General features: G+C 35.6%; 1 protein-coding gene across 8 annotated transcripts in view; it reads left to right on the top strand.

The window, feature by feature from the left end:
- Positions 1-18,491, top strand: part of Stacl (Stac-like) — a 963,585-nt gene that overhangs the window by 661,017 nt on the left and 284,077 nt on the right. For 4 of the 8 annotated variants that reach the window (XM_068358813.1, XM_068358749.1, XM_068358777.1 and 1 more), the window contains one exon: positions 11,047-11,187. The exons of the other annotated variants lie outside the window; for them this stretch is intronic. In XM_068358813.1, the coding sequence (XP_068214914.1) occupies positions 11,047-11,187 (141 nt within the window). The remainder of the gene's footprint in view (positions 1-11,046; positions 11,188-18,491) is intronic. 8 annotated transcript variants of the gene reach the window in all.

The following is an 18,491-nucleotide window of genomic DNA, read 5'->3' on the forward strand; positions in this document are numbered from 1 at the left end:
TGGTGGGAGTTCTAGAGATGGTGTTGGAAATGGTGCTGGGGTTGGTATTTGAGATACCTTAATAGGTTGTTTTGAGAGTGGGTTAGGGTTTGTTGTTGGTGGTCGGAGTACTGGAGATAGTGTTGGAAATGGTGCTGGGGTTGGTATTTAAGATGCCTTAGTAGGTCGTTTTGAGAGTGGGTTAGGGTTTGTAGTTGGTGGTGGGAGTTCTGGAGATGGTGTTGGAAATAGTGCTGTGGTTTGTATTTGAGATACCTTAGTAGGTCGTTTTGAGAGTGGGTTAGGGTTTGTTGTTGGTGGTCGGAGTACTGGAGATGGTGTTGGAAATGGTGCTGGGGTTGGTATTTGAGATGTTGTTGAAGGTCGTTTTGAGAGTGGTTTAGGGGTTGTTGTTGGTGGTGGGAGTACTGGAGATGGTGTTGGGGTTGGTATTTGAGATGCCTTAGAAGGTCGTTTTGAGAGTGGTTTAAGAGTTGTTGGAGGTGGTGGGAGTACTAGAGGTGGTATTGGAAATGGTGCCTGGGGTTGGTATTTGAGATGCCTTAGAAGGTCGTTTGAGAGTGGTTTAGGGGTTGTTGTTGGTGGTGGGAGTACTAAAGATGGTGATGCAAATGGTTCTGGGGTTGGTATTTGAGATGCCTTAGAAGGTCGTTTGAGAGTGGTTTAGGGGTTGTTGTTGGTGGTGGGAGTACTGGAGATGGTGTTGGAAATGGTGCTGGGGTTGGTATTTGAGATGCCTTAGTAGGTCGTTTTGAGAGTGGTTTAGGGGTTGTTGGCGGTGGTGGGAGTACTGGAGATGGTGTTGGAAATGGTGCTGGGGTTGGTATTTGAGATGCCTTAGTAGGTCGTTTTGAGAGTGGTTTAGGGGTTGTTGGTGGTGGTGGGAGTACTGGAGATGGGGTTGGAAATAGTGCTGGGGTTGGTATTTGAGATGCCTTAGAAGGTCGTTTTTTGAGAGTGGTTTTGGGGTTGTTGGTGGTGGTGGGAGTATTGGAGATGGTACTGGGGTTGGTATTTGAGATGCCGTAGAAGGTCGTTTTGAGAGTGGTTTAGGGGTTGTTGGTGGTGGTGGGAGTACTGGAGATGGTGTTGGAAATGGTGCTGGGGTTGGTATTTGAAGTGCCTTAGAAGGTTGTTTTGAGAGTGGTTTGTGAGTGGTGTTGGAAGTCATTTCGAAAATGGTTTAGGAGCTGTTGTTGGTGTTGGGAGTGGTTTTGGTGTTGGAGATGGGGAAGATTCTCATTCTGAGCTGGATCATCAGACTCGACCCAGGTGGTGTTATGTTCGCCGACCCCGTGGGTAAGGAGAAAGGCTGTTGTAGGGAGTGAATGCATAACCCCTCATACCGACGACGAATCTGAGTTGACACAGAACCCAGCACCCCTAAAGCTCTTACCTTTCATAGTGTGTATCGTAAATAGTAGTCGTGCAAGAAGGATCACAAAAATATTTTTATTTTCTAAGATTAGACATGTCGAGCACTCAAAACTAAGGTTCCAGATGAGCAATTTTAAGTGAATATGTTCACTCACCAGAAGTATTTTATTTTCAATTGTTTCATAAAGTAGAGATCAGACTGAGGTTTTTTTTTCTTGGAAGGAACAATATGAGTGCAGATAGCCTCAGCAAGAAGAATCACGTCCTTTTAAGATGGTCACCCCATTTAGACATAAATGGTCACCCCATTTAGACATGAAGGTAGATAGAAGTTTTTTGTTAACCTCTTAAATAGGTCTTTTTGCAGTTAGTCTGAATCACAAAGTATTTCAAAATCAACACACAATAAACAAGAAAAAAATATTGTATATCATTTCAACATAAGTATTTATAGCTGTCAAAGTGTCTAGTTTGTGGTTTGAGCCTGGCATTTGGTTATTTCAAACTGAGGAGCTCTCAGACAGGTTTACAATTCTCGATAAGTCATTTCTAGTGTCCATAAGTAGTCTGCCCTTCCCACCTAAATTGTGATGCCAGGTAATTATAAGTAATAGGTTTTTAGTGAAAGAAATGTTGATCTTTTAAAACAAAATTAGTTTTCCATATACACCCACTACTGTACTAATACGGAGTTCTGCCTCCCAACTCGACTAATTTCTCAGCTAAGTGGTTAGATAACAGTCAGGGTGTAGCAGTTACCCGAGAACTCGGGCATTCGTACGTCCAGGGCTACTAGCTGACTGCTATTTTTGTTATGCAATTCTCCCGAATAAGGACTGCTGTTTCTGGAATTTTGTAACCATGATATTTGAATGATCAGAACTAAATCAATGGTTATGTATTGATTTATCTTAAGGATGTCACTTGGTACTTATTTCTCTTTGTTTACCTTCAAGTTCCTATAATATGTTGGATAACAGTTCTTACTTGTTGCTCGTATGTGCCTTGAAGTTGCATTGATCTGTTGGAGGGCGAGTAGTTTAGTGTTATTGAAAAGTAGGATTTGTCAGCAAAAAATATATATCCGCAAACTATACGGAAATTACAGTGAAAGTTTAAATTGTGTTCAGCTTCTTTTATTTGAGTTTTCTCTATATTTCTCCCCTTTTGGCAATATTTAAAACTCCAAAATGTGAGCTCATTCTTCATATAAAACTAAACGAGTCAAAATTATTAAAAGTAACATGCTTTCTGAAATCGATGGGGAGATTTACTTATAATTATATTTTTTTATATAGTTAGTAGAGTTGTAGTGTTACCTAGAATTTTGGTTTTTAGGTGTTATTACTATATTCAGAGTACTAATTTTGATGGGAAAATAAAAGATATTCGAGTGAAATGTTCTTTGTTGGCAACTAAGGATGTTTTTGCTATAGTGTGTGGAATTATGACTGAAAACAGCTTAGAAAACATTTGTTCACTATAAGGTAGCATGTAAAGGAAAAAAAAATTAATGATCAATTAAGGAGGTCCAGATATATTTGAACTTGATTTATTGCTACAAACCACTGATATTGCGTATATTTTATCTATTTCTGACTAATGATGTAATAATTCTCCATTGTGTTTTTTTCTCCACATAAGTTATATTACCATGTATCTTAGTTATTGCTCATATGTAGTGAATTTTATTAGAAGGTCGGACAATTTTCTTTTTTACGTTTTCAATGATTTTGTATATAGATTATTGTAATGACAATAGAGTATAACCTTTTTATTACAATTTTGTCGTTTAAGGCATGAATCTTCCATTTCTTTAGTAGCATTTTAGTCCTTTGCTATATGATTTATAGATCTTCACCTAAAACCAATACTGTACTTTCAAATAGACTATAGTATATTGAATATATGGGGAGCATCCAAAAAACCCATTAAAATCACCAGTAGACCCTTTATATTGGGTATCATTCAGCTGATGAAATGCGCCCATTTAAATTCAGGGACCCTTCATATTAACGATGCCTGACTTAGCATTTTATTGATAGTCTTGTACTTCTCTTCTTTAATATAAATTCATTTAATCTTTTTCTCTTCAGAATTCAAATTCTTATTCTTTGATTTTTGTGTCAGTGATGATAAATTGCCTAATTAGAACTGTAATAACGAGAAAATGTTAGTTCTGCTTTGAGCTCTGTAAAATAAACTTGAGGCATCGTTAATCAATTGTCATATAATGATTGAGCTAAAAGGGAAAGAACAGGCAATCAGTTGAGTAAACAAAATTAAAAGTATGGGGAATAGGGAAGAAGGTACAATATAGAACATGCCATCTGGGAAGGGGCCTTGTTGATTTTATGGGCACTGAGTGAAAGCAATGCTATAAATCAAATGCAGTGTGTCACACTTTAGATGTCCAAAGTTGAAGTATTATAATGAACTTTTGTTTTTCTCTATATATAATCCATAATGGTAAAAAAATAATGTATGGCAAAGAAGTAGTGTATAAAGATTGTTATGGTGGAAAGACTAACTTTTGCTGCCATAGATTAATTTTGTAACCGTGGCTGTAATTCTGGATTTTTAATCATGTATTAAGAGTGCCTTAGGAACGGCAGTTATAACTATAGATCAAGAGAGAGAGATTGCTGAATTGCTCATAAGTAAGAGCAAATATATTTGGCTTGTATGTAAGAATTGTGCTTCTTAGTAAATAGAGACATGATCATTTATAGTGAAAATGGATGAAATTCTGAAATGCAGCAGATGGCTAACATCATGAGGAGGAAGCATAGGATATTTTGAATATAGTGTAAGGTAATTTGGGAACATCACGAGAAGGTAGAGGAAGAGTCAGTTACAAAAGTGGATGTGAAAGTGACTGGATGTTGAACAGTGGGAAGCCTCTTAGGGCCATAGAAAGCAGCTACCTTTATCTGATTCCTAACTTTATCTTTTTTTTAATTTTTGTATCAGTGATGATAAGTTGCCTAATTAGAACTGTAATAAGGAGCAAATTGTAGAGTATTTGTATATATCTTGGTGGATTTCATTGGTAATCAGTAGTGTTTCTCCAATGTTACGGTCCCACAGAGGGCCAGGAGTCCATCATAAGTGAAATTAACTATTTTGCATATCACACAAAATGAAAATTACTGAAACTTGATAGTCAATGGCAAAGATTGCAGTCATGAGGAACTCAAAAGAAACAACTGAAAAGTTGAGTATAGTAACGTAGATCACTGAACATATCAAGAAAATAAAAATTGGTTCAAACTATATCCAACACAGTTACACCTATATCCTATTGAAATTAGATAATTGGTAAAGATTCCTCATTATCCAAATTGAAAGAATTTATTCCTGTTTTAAATTGAATATCTAGTATAAGAAATATTTTTCTTGGTAAAAAAAAAAAAAAGTTAAAATGGCTAACTGGAAGCAATAGGAATAATCTGTCGGTTTCTTTCCAAAATATGAAAAATAAGTGGCAGAAATGTCTTAGTAACAATACACGATAGTCTCGATTACTTCCAAGTAACAGTTACTTCAGTTACTTAATCACACACCCCCTCCTGACCCAATTTGCATTTGTATTTAGCACAAAAAATCATTAACAATAAAACATGCAGGGAGATTGTCCAAATAACATTTTATATAAAATAATTATTGGACATAAATTCTTATAAAATTATCAATTTCTTCCTTTCCCAATTAGTGCTAATCGAATGGCCACCTCCTTTGATGACAAAAACAAAATAAATAAATAAAAAAGGTTTGCACATTCTTATACTAATCTGAGTTATGTTTGTACTCCTGTTCAACATAAACAACATAGATTATAGAAGACATATAGGTCCATTGTGCAATTTATAACATAGGTTCCAAATCTTCATCAGATACAGGAACCTTTGTGTGCCATATCATCTTACACCTCTCCTTCCAAATGAACACGGCACAAGCTGATCCCATTACGGTTTCTGATTTGACTAATGTTATTTTGGCACATAAACGATATGGATTAACTTTTATATTCAGATTCAACAAGTATAAGCTATTTGAACCCCTTTTTGTGAACCCCCTCTCTTTTCTAATGAATGTGCTGCTACCCATCTAATTACAGTTTCTGGTTCAGCAAATGTTCATTTGGCAAATGCAAAATAATTTTGTACTGATCAGTCAATTCAGATATGATAAATTATCCAGTGATTTAAGGCACTTGAGCTAAAGTTTTCTTTTCTGTTGCTAGTGCTAAAGCTCTCTTTTCTGATGCTAGTAGATACTTTCATTCATTAACTAAAAGGACAATGTAAATGTCGGGGCTAGTGTGTGTAGTAATGTTGAGGATAGCTGGTTTTGTCTGTATCCAAAATGCATAGAAGATTTTGGTGGCTTTAGTAATTCGCAAATATGATTGTTAAAGATATGTTAGCAAATTATTGTATCATATTTCTTAGGAAAGTGATACCCTTCTCAAGGGATATGATTTAGAGGTCGAATTTTCTTTTTTGACTCTATTGAATGCAATTGCAGAAGCAAAATCATAAAATACAACTCGAATATATACTTATTCAGCCTAGGCTAAGATCAATAACATATTGATTAAGGCTACAAAGAAGCCTTTATCAAATCAATCTTATTATTGTTAGCTTATAATTTGCTTCCACACAGGGGTTAACTTTATCAGATTGGACAGTTAAAAAAATTGTGAGTTTCATCAATAGTTAATTTACTTACCAAGTGGTTGAATAAACCAAGAGTGACTCTTTAAATAAGAGGTCAACCATTTACAGTATTGGAAATCCTATCTTTTGCCTGATTCAACTGTAAGAGTTCTATCCTTCACTATTAAAGAAAAGTTGACACGAGAGACTTGTCTCACTCCAAAGCTTGATCTCTCAACCTGTTTGAGTTTGCAGTATTATCAATAATACTAATGAAATTACCGTTGTTGTTTACTAATTTGGCCTCAGATGCAGAAACAGCTTTATTCATCATTGATCAAGTCAGTATCTGATTTGTAAAATCAGTTTTTGATACATTTACCAGTCTGTCTTAGATGCATATAAAATATATGAAAATCATAATATCTTTACCAGAATGCATTTTGAATTCTTGAGATAACTTTTAGGGCCTGTCAGTTCTGCATTGCCTTTAACTGTGCCTTTTCGTCTGCTCCTATTTCTTATAGGGATCGTGATAGTGCAAAACTATTGAGGCTCCCTTTATCCAAAAGAAGAAATCCTTATCCTTGTAGCTTGGATATGAAATAAAAATGACTAGCCTGAAAAAGTGCTCCAGGTAGAAGACAAATAGCTCATTTCGGGCAAAATTAAGAACTTCATCATCCAGAACCATGGGTTTTTTCAGCTGTAAAGAACAAATAACATTCACCTCTTCACACTCGGTACCCCTTTATTAACAGTGAGGATTCCTTTTTTTAAGTTGCATCAACAACCAGATAAAATTACAAGCCTTTTTCATAATTAGAAATTTGCAATGTTCTGGAAAATCAAGTTGTACAGGAGGTTTTAGATTCATTCCAAGGTTGCTACAATTGATAGTACCTGGTTTTCAAAGCATTAAGGTGTTAAAAGAGACCAGTCCTAGATGTTTTGATTCTACACAAGTTTACACTGTTGACCTAATTCTTGTTTTCCATCATTTGACAGGCACATACTTCTATGTCCCCATTCAGGAACAGTCGGGGAATATCTTTGTGTATGGTGGCTATATACCAATTCAAATAATTCTATTTCGGTCTGAGTACAGCCCCACAGGTTTTTGCAATGATTGTGGTTCTAGTTTCCTGTTGGCTACAACTTTAGTTGATAAGATTTTTCTTTTATCTATACTATTGGCTGATGTTGGACTTATCCCTAGAGAAGGCCCAGGCCTGTGCCATTGAGCTGTCTAAAGATTAGGCCTAAGCAGTTCCACCTAAGCAGTTCCTTGAAACTGTATGAGATCTATAGAAGACTTGCAATTCTTTTCAATGTTTAAAGGTCCTCAGGACAGTGACAATGCCCTAGACTCCTAGAGACTGGCCATATATATATATATATATATATATATATATATATATATATATGTGTGTGTGTGTGTGTGTGTGTGTATGTATGTATATATGTGTATATATATGTATGTATATATATGAGATCAGCACACAAGCCCCTCTCTATCAAGCTAGGACCAGGGAGGGTGCCCGGCAGTGGCTGCTAATACTCAGCTGGTGGACTTTTAGGATCCCCCAAAGGCCTTGAAAAATAGGCGTGGGCATAGCACAAGACAAAATTGAACATGGAATTATAACACCGGTAAAGTACAGTCAGTCATTTTCGAAAAGAAAGACAAAATTGAACGTGGAATTATAGCACCAATAAAGCACAAACAATCATTTTTGAAAGAAAAAAATATATACTTGCACACAAAACATTAGAAAATAGCCTAATGAATAACTTCTCTAAAAAGCAATTAGTAACTATATGAATGAATTCAACTGCAGTAGTGAAATATTGATATTGTACATAACTTAAGTAACGTTTATTGACTGCAACAAACAACTGATAGACTAATTTATTTCTAAATAAAATAGGAAAAGTAAAGCTGATGCAAAAATGGAAATATCCTACGTAGAGATATCGAATAAGATTTTCTGTCTTTAATGTAATCCCTAAAAACAGTAAATTAACTAATTTCATGGCCAAGAGCCAAAAATTTCATTTAAGTTGCCAAAGACCCCATGGACAAAACAGTGCAATTATCCTATGTTGCAGTAAAATAATAAATATAATGGTGGGTGCCAAGAGTACCCTTAAAAAACAATAGATTTTAAAAACTAGAGATTGAATAGAATTTAAATCATAGACTAAAATGAAGAAAATTGTAGAAAGAGCACACTTATGGTGATCAAAAGTTACTTGCACATAGCTGTATGAACAATTTGAACCCAGCTTTCCAAAAGGTCTCTGGCTGTCTGTGCATTAAGATTTAAATTAATGATTTAGTCTTCTATTACTTACTGCAGGCAGTAAAGGAAAAATCTATTAAAAGCAGTAATCGATGCTGATGTTACAGTCATCTCCAAAGTAAACACCTGGGGCACGCTGTAGAGAGCTATTAACATGGCTGCATGTTTACAAAAAGTTAGATATGTGGTTTAGACAGGCTTAAGAATTCGGGTGACACGTACATGGTTGGCCTCCGGACAGAGCAACCTGGAAATGTTTAGGACATGAATATAGGCATATACCATACTGTTCATGATTAATCAGGTTGTAGTCGAACTACTATTTTTTATGGCAAATAACATGGGAGAAAGTATATATCAAAGGAACTGAATCACTGAATAAAATGGAAGAGAATTAAGAAAACTTAAGATTTTCTAGCCTGAGAACACGGTTAAATATAACGGGTGACTGGTGATGAATAAACACCCTCCCAAGAAAACTAGAGTATAATGAATTGGTTAAATGTTTATATTAATCTCTGGCACCGTTGTTCAGTTAGTTCTTAATGAATGTTGCATAAGATTTTTCATAATTCAGATCATCCATTGCATTCAGTTCTTCCCAGACTGTACTATTCTGGATGTAGTACTAGGTATGCAGTTAATTCCAAGTCATGCCTTCTCCATCATAAAGCAAAATGCTTCACAGTATTTTAGTTGTATTACAGTTGTGACCAGATTGTAGAATGATCTTCCTAGTCTTGCATTGGATGACCAAATTATGGAATGATCTTCCTAATCTTGCATTGGAATCATTGGAACTTAGAAGTTCAAACTTTTTGTAAATTCTATTTGGTTGAACATGATGACTTAAGTCTCATTCTATAGTTTATATATGCCGGATCTATTTTAATGGTACTTATCTTAAATTATTTTTTATTCTTTATTCATTACTTCTAGGAGGACACTACAAAATCAAACCATTGTTCTCTATTCTTTGGTAGAGCCGTAGCCTCTGTATCATGGCCTTCCATTGTCTTGGGTTAGAATTCTCTTGCTTGAGGGGACACTCGGGTACATTATTCTATCTTATATCTCTTCCTCTTGTTTTTCAAGTTTTATAGTTTATATATGAAAGGTTTATTTTAATATTGTTACTCTACTTGAAAAATTTTAATTGATAATTACTTCTCGTGTTTATTTCCTTTCCTCACTCGGCTACTTACCCTGTTGAAGCCCTTGGGCTTAAAGCATCGTTCTTTTTATTCTAGGGTTGTAGCTTAGCTAGTAATAATAATAATAATAATAATAATAATAATAATAATAATAATAATAATAATAATAATAATAATAATAATAATTTCCTTTCCTCACTGAGTTGCTTTCCCCACTGGAACCTTTTGGCTTGTAGCATTCTGCTTTTCTACCCAGGATTGTAGTTTAGCTAGTAATGATGATAATAGTAAATATGTTAATGCTTTGGAATGAATTGCAATGTAACTCCTCATTTCATTTTGCCTAACAATTTTCTTCTATATTCTTATGCTGGGGTTTCGTATTATTTTTCATTATGATGAAAACAAACTGGATATGCAAGTAATTTGTAATGTTTACTTTCGATTATATAAGGTGTGCTTGGTCTCCTTTTTACTATTGGAGATGGTGGCTTGAAGACATGAAATAATACTGAACAGTATTTTATATATTTAGGACAAAAATGTGATATTTCTAGCTACTTTTTAAGATGGTGTTTTACTACAGGAATATGTCATTGATAAAAATCTACCTTCTAGTGATCTTGGTGCTTTTTTGTTGTTGAAAATGTGATTGTTATTCTCTCCCTACTTTCTTAGTTGAATTTTTATGCAATTACTCATTTTATGAGAAGTAGTTTTCAAAGTCTGCAAAAGGCAAAGGACTAAAAACTGCTTGAGTGGAAGTGCAGTCCCTTGTGTTACAAAAAGGGATTTTTAACATGTATTTTTCATATCTATATAGTATTTTGACCTGTAGTTACTATATTGTTTTTAAATTTATATATATTTTTTACCCTTGAATGAATTACGATCATAGTATGCAGATTGCATGGTAATTTTTCAAATTTCTCCTACAGTAGTAGTAATTTTTATTAATACTACTGTACATCATGATTTTGGATACAATATTTTCATGCTATAGATGACGGTGAATATAAATTCTTGAGAAAAGTTTGTTCTTTAGGAAATACTAACTCATTCAATTTCAGGTTTTTGATAAGATTGTGTTGTTGTTTCGATTTATCTGCAAAGGATTTATGTATATTTATTGTACATTTCTATACTATTTATGTATATTTATAGTACGTTTCTATACTATGTAGAATTTACCTTTATGTAACATCAGAATGTGAGCAGTTGAGGTTTACTGCAGTTAAAAATACTGATTTTAAGGTAATTTCTATTTATTTCATAGTATGAGTAACTTTACCCAAAATTCGGTCAAAAACCGAATAGCAAAGGAAACTCACTGTACACAAGATTTTTACCTTGATTTAAAATAATGAAGCACTGTATCATGATGCCTGAAATGCTAGGTGTATTGTTGAAAGCTTTTAATTTTTAACATTGTAAATGACTATTTACCAGTCATTACAATACAGTACTTTTTTTTTTATGCTCCGGTTACCACACAGACACAACTTACCTTTAATGGTACTAACAACACTTCCTTGAACCCCAACACAGCTCCCATCAGTCCGCGACGCCAGAAACTCAACTTGAGAATGAAAAGTTTTTCGCTTGACTCTCCGGAGTCGAGTGAACAGGTCCATCGACGGCACCAGGGAGGCTCGTCCCACATCAGCCATGCGTCCTCTCATAGCCAGTGTAAAGACTAAATTGACCACATGCACGCTTTATTTCTTAATTTTAATTACTACTATCTTTTTTTATATTTAGACTTTCATTCCAAAACTTACATTTCTAATCCGAAAGAATTCTAGATACTCTTTTCAATATTCTCCTTTCCTCACGTGACTGCTTACCGGCATTGCTTGCCCGCTTCAAAGTATACATACTTGTGCGGTTGTAAGCCATGACTTATCCTCTTGAAAGCTCATTCACAAGTACTGTATTCATACATTAGGTATTTTCCATCTTTTGTTTTAGTACCACTCTCTCTTTATCAATTATGCACACATTACAACTTTTGCATGTTTTCCATATCAATAATTATGTCCCTGCCCACAATGATGTTATTATGGCTCAAGCATTATTGAACAAATGTGATGGCAGAATTGAATTTTGGCTCCTAGTACTGATTTTTTTTTTTTATAATGCTCTATTGTTCATCAGGATGTAATAGATAAAAATTCTGTCATTAGTATGGGCAAGGGCCCTTTTTTATATCAAAGATAGGTATACTGTACTACAACAATAGATTTGCTGGGGGTATAACAATCTCATATTGATAATGAACTAAAATGAAATCAGTTACATATATGGGGATATAATATATTGCATCATTCTATTAGGTTAACTTGAGGTAATTTTCCTATTCATTCAAGTATACAAATGCCTCATATTATATGAATAAGATTTATGCATAAATGTTTATATATGAGTGGTCTGGATAAATAATTTTGTAATTTGATTAATTTTATTTCCATGAGTCTTACTTTCGAATTGTAAATTATTGACATAAATGTGCATGGAATTAGTTCCAAGAATATTACTTTTCTTAAATTTAGGCTTTCGGTTTTGTAGTGCTGGTCCTAACCAACTGAAGACATTCTTACATCTGATCCTCATCTAGATAAGGACATTGTAAATAACTATAGTCTAAAGTAGAACAAACTGAATGTGGGTGAAACATTAGTTCCATTTTAATTTGATAACTACCTAGGCTTTTTAAGAGGAGGAAACATAACCGCAATGCTTACTACTTCCAAGAATACTTGAAATAATGACTAGCAATAATCACGAATAATCAAAGGCACAGTAAAGTATAACGCGAGAGAGTAAGGGTTTTTGTAAACATAAAACACAATTAATCAATCTGATTCGCAAAACAAAAATGCATCTTGACCAACCTCTAAGTATTCGACTGGATAAATATTGTGTAAATCTTACTTAGGTGTCAGTAATAACTGAGTACTCTTCTTGTAAAGCGTAACCCTATATTTACATATAGTTTCGGGAACAACTTTTGGTAAGATTTTTATGCATCGAGGGCTTTCAGACATTAAACCTTCATCAATACAATCAAGGATATATGATGACAGCCTCAGTTACTTTTAATATCCCTCTTGCCTTTGAGTCAGTCATCATTGAGCAATCAAGAGGATGTGTATCAGAAAGTATTTTTGGCTTGAAAAATTGCATTCCTATCATTTCCAAAATTTGTATAACAAACTTCAAAAATAATATAATTACCAAATCCCACCTGGGTTAGAAGTTTTGTAGAAATCAAGACAACTATTTACAAAATCCTGCTTTCATATAGATAAGCAAATCAAACCACAACATGACATCCTTTCAACCTCACTGTCAAAGGCAACAATGTGAAACAAAAACATCTTATTCCATTTGTGGGGGAAAAAATTCGGTAATTAGATAATGACTGATTTATTAATTAATGTAAACATGTCACGGCAGTTATTGGTCATTAAGACTGAAATATTGAATAAAATGGAGTAGGGATATGTATCTTGAATGCTGGAGATTTGCCCAAAGTTTTATTTAATTTTAGACTAAGACAGAAATCAGGTTCAGTATATGAACTGGAAAAGCTTAAGGTAGTAGAAGCAATTATAATGGGAAAAAACTTTTACAATAGTAATCTCACATATGCTATATTCATGAATTAAAGATATAGAATACTTGGGAAGTCCTCACTGCTGTGCTACTACACATTAATATACTGTACTGCATTGTTAGTCATAAAGGTTAAGTGCCACTTTTGTATTTGGTCAATATTTCTTCATGCCAGAATTTGGAAACTTCTAACCTTCCAAGGGATAGATTAACTTTAATAATGCTCAGTTTTTTGAAGGGTAGAGAATGTTTGAAGTACGTTACAATCAGATAGTTAAAACCTTCTGAAACATCGAAGGATAAAGATGATCGAAACTAGGCTGCGAGTAAATCTCTGCTTCATAGTAATTGGTAATTGAAACCTGAAGCTTAGCAAAGCCACTGAGCAGAAAAGGATAAAATCATGTCCTATGCCAGTATCGAATTGAATAGCTATTCCATCCCCCTAATGTCTATTAAAAAATAAAGATAAAAATGGTGAGGGAGGTCGTCTTGCCCAGATTATGTAACAGTAATGCATTTACAAACAATGTTTATAAAATTACGGAAAAATAGTTATGAATATATGTGGGATATTCACTTATTTATTCCTCACAAGGGTTAATTCCACAAATTACCCATTGATGTGTGTAAGTTACAGGTTCATAAAGAAAAAAAAATACTCCATACTTAACTGAGGTTAGAGACATGACTGGACCAAGCATCTGTTTATAATTGTTTTATGTAATTAAAATTTTAACCTTCTAAGGTTTACCAGTACTGCATCATATCCAATGTAAGTGGTCACTCAGGACCACTGATATGTTTGGGTTAATGATGTGGTATAGTACCACAGCTCTAATGGGCATATGTAATACCGTACAGTAATGTAAATACGGACATAAAAAGGATAGTGCAGTGACACTATAGACTTGCTAAATAGACTGAAAAAAAATTTGTATATTATACTAGAGATATGCAACCACACTAGGCTACTATAATTTAAAACTTACCAAAAGGGGTTAAAAATTTAACCTAGTCTAACAAAAACAAAATTGTAAAAACTAAAAAATGAGGTAAAGAAATCAACAAAATATTTTAACCTAAACAATCCCATGTGGTCATGAAAGAATAAGCAGGAAAGGCATTGTATGCTAATAATAGAAAATGACTATGTTTCTCAGCGTGAAACTTACCAAAAGAGTCAAAACTTGAACTAGGTTAACAGATTATATGAAAATGTGATAAAATGGTAAAAAAGAAGAGGTGATATGATAAAATATTAAACCCAAACCGTTATCAAAGTGATGTTGAAGTCTCAGAAAACTCTTCTGGTGTCATGCACCGAAAATACTATCAATTGTAGGTTACACTACCCTAAGAGTTACCAAAAAAGATGAACAACTTAGATTGGGCTAACAATTGTGTGAACACCTTGTTAATACTTGAAAAGAAGTAAAGAGAGCCAGAACTTAAAACTAAACACTTCCCATACTGTCATGAAAGCTAGAACTAGATTGGTATTATATACCAAGTAACAAACTCAAAACGAAAACTAATTCATTTTTTCCAGTGTTACAATGATGCTATAACATGTCAAATTCATAAGTCAATCAACTGTACTTATGTTAGAATTTAATGAAGGATCGTGAAAATATTATTCAGAAGGCCTGTTCAGAAAAACATCTGGGTCGTCTTCTCTTCAATGATAAAAGATGTCAACTGGGCACAAGCAAGCACCTAAGTAGTATTGTCCCCAGTATTGGTATTGGTTCTCAGTGATGAGTTTTCAGTTCAGTTTTCACCATTAGATGTGTTGTAATGGGTTCAATATAGCCTGAACCGGTGGGTCTTCCTTATACTCGTTGAGTTCGTGTTATGCATTTTGATGTACTGGCCCTGGAACAGGAAAGAATATTTCTTAGGTAGTTTTAGTTGTATTAGATTCCCTGTTCTAGCCTTTACCTGAAAGACATGGGGTTGTAGTTTTACAAGTTGAAACTTTGTACATGCTACTAGGTAAGAGATTTGTTATTGTAGATCATAGAGGTGCATTAACTAAGGCATATTAGATAACTGTATCCACTCAGAGTAGCAGAAGTTAAGCTTGGCAGTTCCCAACTTCGAGTGATAACTTGCACTTAGTAAGAAATGGAGATACATTTTAATACTGTATCATTAAACGGCACGTTGTTGCCAATTGCTAACACCTGGTATCTTACAGTGAGGTTGGGTATATTAATTAAGCAGATACCTGGTTATGGTTTTTTTTTTTTATAGAAATTTAGAATATATCTGCAGTTTCAGTTGACTCTGTTCCACCTCATGAAGGCTCTTCTGATGGATGGTAGAGAAGGATTTCTGCAATTGAATCCAAGCTATGTAGAATCCCAAATCTGATAAATCAAGAATGAGCTATGGCAGAACTAAAATTAGATTACTTCAAAGATTTATTATTCTTAAGCCAGGTGCATATCTTTTGCGTGAGATAACCAGCCTCTCCAGATATTGTTGAGGCATTGAAATCTTGGGTTAATAAAGAACAACTAATGCAAAAAAAATCTTGAGGAATGCCTTTAAAGGCTTAAAGGCTGCTCATGAATGGCAGAGGCAAGGAACAGTGACATTGTCCTATCTAGCAGGACAATGTCCTAGAGACTGACCTTGTATACATTATGATCAACGCCCAAGCCCCCTCTCCACCCAGGGTAGGACTAAGAAGGGCCAGGCAATTGCTGCGGATGACTCAGCAGATAGACCTATAGGCTCCCCCAAACCCCCATCCTTAGCTCACAAGGTTGGTGAGGTTTGCAGCGACCAAAGGAACTAAAGAGTTTGAGACGGACTCACTCCATTCTGGCGTTCACTAGTCAGGGACGTTACCACATTGGCCACCACTACCCTAATACCACTAAGAAAAGTTTTGGGCTATTTGACCATTTTTTTTATGGTAGAACTGGTCATTGCAGGATTGACTGGGTTGAAGCAGTTATGGAAGAAAATAACGATTTAATTCTTATGACCCAAACAGTCATGGGAGATGCACTTGATAGGTAGATATACCATTGTCCACTCTGGATTAAAGAATCGTTATAACTGCACTATTTGTGTCTTGAGCATTGATATTTTTGTCAAGAGGGATGGTTGAAGACCTTTCGTTGGAAAAGAGTAATGGGCCTCCTCTACCCATGCTCCAGACTCCCAGACTAGGGAAAAAGGTTAAGAACAAGTAAAATTTGATGGGTAGGTAAAAACATTCCTAGTTGGTCTACCACAGAGCTACAACAATGAATCCCAGGATTAAACCCTTGATTTTCATCGTAAGATAATACATAGATGATAGGTACTGGGGCAGGCTGATAAGGGTCTTAATAGACTGGTTTATTCAAATGCATGGTTGAGGATAACAATGACATAAAAGCTTTAACAATATGAAAAATGCAATGGTAAGCTTAAACTGTTTTTTTTATTATCAGAGAGAGAGAGAGAGAGAGAGAGAGAGAGAGAGAGAGAGAGATTATATACCAAGCACACATGAAATAACAAACATACATGTGAAATAGGGCACCCTGCCCTAGAGAGGCAAACTGTAAGTTGGTCATCTTGCAAGAAATACGCTGGTTTTAGGCGATCAACGGAGACCCAGTCTTCTATGCCATAAATGTTGATTAAGAAAGCCTTCGGTTTGTGATGGATAACAAGAAAATGGCTTGTGGTGTTGCAAGTCTTGGTGAGCACAAAGACATGTGTTGTGTTTAAGTCTCTCAGTATGTGTTGCTCTACTACTGGGGGTTTGTAAGTCTGGAGGCAGGGAATAAATTTCCTAACGACTTGATGTAGGTGCTGGAGATTGTCAAAGGAGGTTGCAGACGGAAAAAGTTCAGCAAGGACGACCAAGTCGCCATACACCATTTCAGCTGCTGAGTCATCCAGGGCAGCGTTAGGAGTTGTGGTCTTTAATCCAAGGAGAACCCAGAGAAACTTAGTAAACCAATTGGAGTCCTTCGCAACAGAACATGAAAGCTGCTTCAAGAGTGCGATGAAAGTGTTGAACCATTCCGTTGGGTGCAGGTCTGTAGGCAGTTATCTGATTTAGGGTGATCCCCAGGAGGTTCACTAATGATTCCACAGTTGAGAGGTGTAAGTGGTACCCTGTCAGAAGTAATGTGCTCAGGGATACCAAATCTCATTATCCACCCTGAGAATAAGATGGAAGTACATGAGGCGGATGTTGCAGTTTGCATGGGGATGGCTTCAGGCCCACGAGTGGAACCCTCAATAACAGTAAACAGGTGGCGATGTCCTTGTGATGTGGGTAGGAGCCTACTATGTTGACGTGAATGTGGACAAAACGATGCTAAGGTTAAGGTTAGGTGCCCACTCCTGAAACTGTGTCATTGTACTTATGAAGTTTTCCATAAAGTACAGGCACGGACCCAATCCTTAGCATTCTTAGTAATGCCGTACCAAATGAATTTCGCCCTCATTATCCACCGTCGTAGCCTGCCAATAATGACGTCACAGAGGAGGGTGGCATTTGAGTCAATCCCAGGTGAATGGTGCCCAATGTGTTTCTTGTCAGGGCATCAACAATGGAATTGATTTTACCAGAGACATGTTAGAGGGTACAGTTGTATTCGGGCACAACGAAGAGATGTTGACATTGGTGGCAGATCAGGCGTCGGACTGTCAAGTGAGGGAGTGCACCAGAGGCATGTCATCCATGTGAATGACGAAGGGTGTACTCTCTAAGATGTGGCAAAAGAGACAGACAGCCAAATGCACCACCAGCAATTCGCAGTTGAAGGTAGAGTAGCCAGATTCGCCTTGGACAATTTTTACTGAAGAAGGCCTATGTGCGGGCAAGCTGTTGACCACCTGCTCGAATACTGCACCAGTAGCGATGTTACTGGCATCAGTGAACAGAGGAAGAGGAGCATTTGGTATTGAAAAAGTGAGAGGAGTTGATAGGGCATTTTTTGAGTTGCAGAAGGTCGTTTCCTGAAGGAGACCCGACTTCAGCTCATTTGGCTTGCCCTAGAGAGAAATATACAGGGGAGCAAGAGTGGCGGCGATGGCTGGCAAGAGCTGGTGACAATAGTTTATCACGTCCAAGAATACATGTAATGCGCGTGTATTTTCATACAGGCTCATACAAGTAATAAGATTGTTCTCTCTCTCTCATGCTCTCTCCCACACTGATAATAGAAAAAACCTGTTTAAGCTTGCCATTGCATGTTTCATATTAAAGTTTTTATGTCATTGTCATCGTTAACTGTTTGTATATAACCTATGGCATTTGAATAAAATATTTATTATGAGTTATTAAATGCATCGATCTTCAAGCACATGTGTAGCAAATGATAGTAAGTTGGAAATAGCTAAAATGGAATAAT

Source organism: Palaemon carinicauda, chromosome 2 (assembly GCF_036898095.1).
Source record: "Palaemon carinicauda isolate YSFRI2023 chromosome 2, ASM3689809v2, whole genome shotgun sequence".
Classification (NCBI taxonomy): domain Eukaryota; kingdom Metazoa; phylum Arthropoda; class Malacostraca; order Decapoda; family Palaemonidae; genus Palaemon; species Palaemon carinicauda.